Source organism: Gekko japonicus, unplaced genomic scaffold (genome assembly GCF_001447785.1).
Source record: "Gekko japonicus isolate JY-2015 unplaced genomic scaffold, Gekko_japonicus_V1.1 scaffold2176, whole genome shotgun sequence".
NCBI lineage: Eukaryota > Metazoa > Chordata > Lepidosauria > Squamata > Gekkonidae > Gekko > Gekko japonicus.
In genome coordinates, this window is record NW_015163669.1 from 262,747 (window position 1) to 269,991 (window position 7,245).

At 44.8% G+C, this 7,245-nt stretch overlaps 1 protein-coding gene across 1 annotated transcript in view; it reads right to left on the reverse strand.

Annotated features, from left to right (window-relative positions):
- Positions 1-7,245, reverse strand: part of LTBP2 (latent transforming growth factor beta binding protein 2) — a 67,835-nt gene that overhangs the window by 25,547 nt on the left and 35,043 nt on the right. The window contains 3 exon segments of the mRNA XM_015407741.1: positions 1,241-1,419; positions 5,867-5,890; positions 7,212-7,232. Of these exon segments, the coding sequence (XP_015263227.1) occupies positions 1,241-1,419; positions 5,867-5,890; positions 7,212-7,232 (224 nt within the window).

Here is a 7,245-nt window from a genome sequence, read left to right on the forward strand (position 1 = left end):
AGGAACTGATCCCTGTAGTATGGAGAGGAGCTGTAATTCCAGGGATCCCCAGGTTCCACCTGGAGGCCAGCCTCCCTAACACAAAGTAACATTAATACCAACTGGATAATAGTATTTAACGGATTATTATGTACAGGGTACAGGGTAAGTGCAAACTTAGTACTGTACAATATCAAACACAGAACTGAGAAAAGAACACAGAATAAAAATAGACCTTTCTGCCCATATTTATTATTCACTTAGAATATTTCTACATAGCCTTTTCAGAGTCCTGCTCAAGATGGCTCACAATTTAAATCACCACAATATTAAAAGGAGGCCATTAAAAACAAGCCAGGTTTAGACTCTAAATAGATACTCAAGGAAGACAAAAGGAAAAAGGTATAAGAGGAGAATATTAAAATACTTCAGGGAAAAGTAGATGGGGTGATGGAGATCTATGAGCTGGATCTCATGTACATTTTTTATTTATTTCATTTACAAAATTTATATCCCACCTTTTTGCTCACAATGACCACCAAGGCGGCTAACAAAGCAGCTGCAGGGAATGAGGGCACAGCAAACTGCGGTGGGGAAGAAACACTGGGGAGGGCAATTTAAACTGGGAAACAGTCTTTCCCCAGGACCAATCCAATATGGGCCCCCTGCAGCTGTTCTGATTTTTAAAAAGTGATGGATCACAGATCTCCTACATCATGGCCAGTGTAGCCAAGAGTAAACAGGAAAAGGTATGTCATTAAAAGCAGGCAACATTTGGAATATACAAATATGTTCTTATTGGATCAACAGGGGAGGAATTTCTTGTCTGACCTACCCAGTGTAGAGAGCTAGTCAAGTCCAGGGCCTGCTGCTCAAACAGCATAAGCACAAATGCATGTTTTGACCACTTCCCACTTATTCTCTCACATTGTGTTGCAATTATGAAACGTGAAGGAGCTTCTATGGATGGCGTTAGGCTGAAGAAGTCTAGGCTTACACACGTTCCCTCCAAAAGATTGAAATCCATCTTCACTATCACTCAAAAGCATACATGGGAAATATCTGTGCACACAGTGCTGTAGACAGAACAGAGAGCCAACTGGTCATATTACAATTTTTACCAGGGTCCACATGGTCAGGAATGGGAATCTCCCAAATAAGCCAGCCACATGTATTCCTTTCTCCTGACTTGAGATCACTGACATGACATGGCTACATCTGAGCCAAACAGGCAAGTCTGTCTTCTCAGGATTTGTCGTACCTTCGCACATGGTCCCATTGAAGAGCTCAAATCCAGGTTGGCAGTGGCACATGTAGGAGCCAGGAGTATTTAAGCACTTGCCTCCCAGGCAGTGAGTATTTGGGTCTTCACATTCATTAATATCTGTCCAAGTAATGGGGGACATCATTAATGGCAAAGAACAATCTATACATACAAAGCTTATGCTTCAATAAATATGTCAGTCTTGGGATGCGTTTACCTTACTGCAAATAGGTAGGGAGGGAACAGCAAAGCACATCAAAAAATTAGTCTGACATAATTACACAATCCTATACTTTTTTAAAAATTAAAACTGCAATGTAAGAAGGATTATCCACATGAACACCGATGTATGAACTGCACCAGGGATAATTTATGCTATCCAAATCTCCCACAGCAAGCATATTTGAAACTCAGAAGTAATACAGCACTTCCACTGTCTCTCTGCAGTCGCTTCTACATCAGTCTTCCTCTCTGACCTACATTCTGATAAGCTTTGCCCTTCTTATTTTAAAACACAGCAAACAAAAGAATTCCTATTCACACTCACACACACTCTTCTTCATAGTACATTGCTTTTATTCCAGCTATCACCAAGTTGTTATGATTCAATCATAAAAGGCCAGATAGCTGCCACTCCAAAGGGAGAAAAAAACGACCTTCTCCACGAGGTCAGCCCAACCTCCAAAGACATCCATTGCTGATAACCTTTTCCTGCGGCTCTCTTACCCAGCTGTGCCAGCATCAGCCATGGGGGAAAGCCAGTTCAAACAGGCAATCACAAGTTCACAAACAGAAAGGAACTTGCAGGCCTTGAATCTCTGCAAGGAAGACTTTTTCGTTTAATATTTGTTTGACCATTAACTGACTGTTCCCCAATCAACTCAGAAATTAATTAAAAGAAGGATCCAACTAGCTTTCTTGTGAAGGGCCATTCTGCACATGAAGCAGAAGAATCCTGGGTTTTCCACTGAATGGCCACAGAACAGGGATCTAGAGAAAATCACAGCTTTCTAATGAGTGATCCTGTTTGCCACCCATGCTTTCAGACATGGGTTTGTTGCATTTATACTTAAACCAGAGCTAAATATGCCTTAGGAAACCATTAGCCTCAGCAGGTTATCTGTCAATAAGCATGGCTCCCCAAGCAGACATTGATTTAGGCAGCCAAATGAAAGTTTTTGCCCACTGTTTTTATGCCACGTGTATGGAAATCCTCCATGTAATCTATTGCAGAGCTAGACAAACAGTATAGTTAATGTTCCACTTGCTCTCCACCTGTTTCCAATCTACTACTACTTTTTTGAACAATTTCTAGCAGCCTCCTTTCTAACCTTTATGCCTCCTAACGTGGAGTGCAGGGCAAGAATGGGCATTAAGACATCACAAACAGGATGCTGAAAGCTCAGAATGATATGGCTTAAAGGCACATGATACAGCAAACCTGCTTAGACCACCTCAAGGAACATATATGTATGCCCTTTACAGTACAACCCTATGCAGAAAGCAGTGGGCTTAGATTGCTGAAATTTTGCATAGGATTGCACAGTTAGTTTTTCTTTGGGGGGGAGGCAGGGTGTAAATACAGTAAGTAAATCAAAGAGATATTCAGCCAGAGTGTATGTAAACTGGAGAACTGCAGACATATAGATCCCTGGCATCTTCTCAGAACCCATCAAGGTTTATTTAGTGAGTCCTCCTCATTAAAAGCTGGTATACATGAAACTTCTTTATGCTGAGTCAGATTACTGATTTATCAAAGTCAGTATTGTCTACTTTTTGACTTGCAGCAGCTCTCCAGGGTCTCAGGTGGAATTATTTCACATCACTGATCTCTTTTAACTAGACATGCAGCGACTGAAACTGGGACCTCCTATATTCTAAGCAGATGCTCTACCACTGAGCCACAATCCCTCCCCCCAAAACAGGAGACAAGGCAGACTGGCTATTTTTATGGTATATTTTTGAAGAACTGATCATCTCTCTCTTGGTCCTTGGGGGACAAAAGTGGGAGGGCTTCTGGAGTTCTGGCTCTGCTGGTGGACCCTCCTGATGCAATCTGGGTTTTGGCCACTGTGTGGCACAGAGTATTGGACTAGATGGGCCATTGGCCTGATCCAACATGGCTTTTATGTTCTTATCTTCTCCACAGGGACCAGGTTGAAATTGACATGGCTTACTTGATCAGGTATACAACATACCTTGTGAAACTCAACAGTGGTCCTATCAACTCATGGATGGCAAAGCCATTTAGAGTTCTCATACACTTTTCTTCCTCAAGCAAAAAAACCCAGGGTTTAAGAATTGAGAAGTGAACCAGGGAAAATTTAGCTTTACAGAGGGCAGAGTCTTGCTGATATTGTGGGGCTTTTAACCTCTGCACCTGAACTTTTGTTTTGCTGTATGGATTGAATGTGTATACACTGAGCTGACTGTGTGAATGAACTGGCAACCATAAGCAGAAATTAATAGTTTGCATACCATGAAGTTGTGAGAAAACCCACACAGGTGCTCATGTGTAGGCTGACGATTTGTGCTTGTGGCTTCCAGTTCACATGACTAGACTGCTGCAGAACACAACCCATGAGGGAGGAGAGCCAAGACTGACATAGAATAAAGTTCCACAAAACTGGATTTTCATGAGGTTCAGTTTTTTTCCTTGCAAAAGTTGCAATGACAGTGGTGCAAAAAGGCCATATCATTGGCATAAAGTAGTACTGGAACCAAGTATATAGCTAAAGAAAGTGCATGGGCTTCAACTTTCCTAAGAAAGGGGGTCATATCCAGTGTTCCCTCTAAGCTGAGTTAGTGTGAGCTGGCTCACAGTTTTTTAGCCTCTGGCTCACACATTTTTGCCTTAGCTCAGAAAGGAGGGCTCCAGAGCAAACTAATTTATGCAGTAGCCAAATCGCTTGCTCACAACTTTAATGGCAGTAGTTCACAAAGTAGGATTTTTGCTCACAGGACTCCACAGTTTAGAGGGAGCATTGGTCATATCATTCATACACACACACACACACACATATGGGTCATTTCAAGCCAGAGCACGCAGGAGCGGCGCTCCGGCAGTTAGAAGCACAGGAGGAGGAGGCAAGCCCCGCCCCCAGCTCCCAGCAGGAGGCCAAAGCAGCACGTGTAGCTTTCCTCAATGGCTACCATGTAAGCGCAAAGAACTTGCAGAGAATGGAGGGGGTGGAAGAAGCAGGTGCGCATGGCCTTGTTTCTCCCCCTCCCCCAAGATTTCCCTCTAAGGTAGAAGGTGGCCATCGGAAAGCCACGCGTGCTTGTTTCTCATTCGTTCTGCTGTGTGCGAGCTGGAGACAGAATCAGGGCTGGGCGAGAAGACAGAATGCACCCCACCTCTCCTTTCCTCCACCACCACCCCGCTCCAGCCCGTGTGGGGCAGAGCGGTTTCTTTCAGGCAGGCGTTGGCTGGGCAGTGATGGTGGATGATGTGGATGGGAAGCTAAGGACTGAGCGAGGAGGTGGTAGCGGCAGCCCAGAAGAGACAGAGGCTGCCACTGCAGCCAGCGGCTGGCTCAGGGGAGGCAGCATGCTGTTGAAAGTAACACTGTTGGCGCTTGTGGTATTGGCAGCCTATCAGCTCTATAAGCACTGGAGATTTTTGGGATGGAGCCTGAGTGGTGGGTGTTGCCTTCTGACACACTTCTGGTGATGTCAGGGGGTGTGACCCTTTCAGGCAGGCGCTGGCTGGGCAGTGATGGTGGACAATGGGGATGGGAAGCTAAGGACTGAGGGAGGAGGTGGTAGCAGCAGCCCAAAGGAGATGGAGGCTGCCGCAGCAGCCGACAACTGGCTCGGGGGAGGCAGCATGCTGTTGAACGTGACACTGTTGGCGCTCATGGTATTGGTGGCCTATCAGCTGTAAAGGTGCCGGGGCAAGTGGAGCGGGGTGTGTGGCGCGGCGCAGCAGAGACCGGCCTCTTTCTTGTGCCCCATATGAAGTGGGGGGGCTTCACACTGGAGCAGCTGCATGAGTATGATGGCTCACACACACTGTGCATACTCCTGGCCATCAACGGCAAAGTTGTGACCAAAGGCACCAAGTTCTACAGGCCCAGAGAGGAGAAAGGGGGATGGGGCCCCTCTCCCAGACGGTCTCTTATCCCTACCTCCTGTCCTCTTTGCCTGGGTCAGGCATTAGGGAAGGCCTGAGGGGAGTGCCTCGTCTCGCTCTTAGCCGTGCCTGCCACCCCGCCCCTGGAGCAGCTATAGGGGGAGGTGCGCGAGGGTACCTGGTCTTCTTCGCCTAGCCACGTGGGTTGTTGGCGTGAGTCCAGGGCGCTGAAAGAGCACCTTTCCCAGCAGGGCTAGTTCCCATGTTGAAAGGTCCTAGCCCTTTACGTAGTCCCCTAGTGTGCTTGCTCAGAAGTCTCACTTGTGTTTGGGGTTTATTCCCCGGGAACCGTGCATAGAATTGCAGGCTGTTTTATTTCAAACGTGTGCTTCCCCTGTGCGTTTGTAGTTGACTAGTTCCTGTGTTGAAAGGTCCTAGCTCTTTATGTAGCTCCCTAGTGTGCTTGCTCAGAAGTCTCACTTGTGTTTGGGGTTTATTCCCCGGGAACCGTGCATAGAATTGCAGGCTGTTTTATTTCAAACGTGTGCTTCCCCTGTGCGTTTGTAGTTATCCTTGGCATATTGCGTGTGCCTGCCTGCTTCCTACTTTGATGAACAAGACTATTAACCTAGAGAAGTAAACGTGCCGACGTTCTAGTGTTCTTTTATTAAGGAATTGGGCAAGACTCGGCAATTACGTTTGGGCTGCAGTCCCACAAATAGTTATAGAGTTTATGCTAATCTAAGTAGACATGGAACTGCAGGCTTGGTCCTGTACTAAACGTATAGGAATAGTCTGGCTGACCTCTAGCTACGCAAAGTTCTTGGCACCTGGAATACAAATTGTACAGTAGTGGCCCTGCTTCTTGTTACGTTATGTTAAATGGGAGTTGGTTTGCAGTTTTAGTCACTTACAATTCAATCCTAAACATACATACTTGCAAAGTAAACGTTTTACATATTTATTTCCACCACTGAAGGCTGGAACAAACATCAAGCCCCCCCATCTCTAGCTCACACAGTGTTTTGAATTTATGCAAAAATATTAATAACTCATTATGTGAAATCTTTACAGGATTTCAGTAATGTTTTATAAAGCAGCAGCATCTGATAATTTTGTGGTTGTGATCCTCTGGAATATTCAGCCACTTGAAAGGAAAAACAGTCCACTCTACAGGCATTAAATTGAGTGACAAATAAGTTATTATTTGATTGATTGATTGAACAAAGTTTGAGTTCAGTGGCAGCTTTAAGACCAACAAAGTTTTATTCCAGGTATAAGCTTATTTGTCATTTATGGTCCATTTGTCTCACTGAACTATGTATTATTTGTAGAGGTACTGTATTATTTGTATAGAAGCCCTAAAAATATCTGGGTAGCTTACCATGTGCTTTATTGGGGATGGGGGAGGAAGCCTAAGTAAAAGAACTTGCTGTTCAGAGATTAAAACTGTTGGGAAGTGTGTCACCTCATCCCCACCCCTTTACTGGCTGTTATGTTTTGGGATACTTTTTACAATATTCAAAGATTCTTTCGGGCTCTGTATTTTATTGAAGCAATTTCTATCCTTGTAGTTAAGTTACCATAATTAAAACTCAAACAGAATATTGGGACTACTGAGGAAAAGCTGACCAGCTGTACTTCAGTTGATACAAAAACCTCAGCCCAATTACTAGTGGGTGCAAGGCAGAAAATACATGTCACACCTGTGGAGGGGCTGTGGCTTATTGGAAAAACTTCTGCTTGAGGTTAAACCCCTGACATCACCGGTTAAAAGGACCAGGCAGTAGTAGGTGATATTCAAAGATTCTTCCGGGCTCTGTATTTTATTGTAGCAATTTCTATCCCTGTGGTTAAGTTACCATAATTAAAACTCAAGCAGAATATTGGGACTACTGAGGACAAGCCGACCAGCTGAACAGACGTT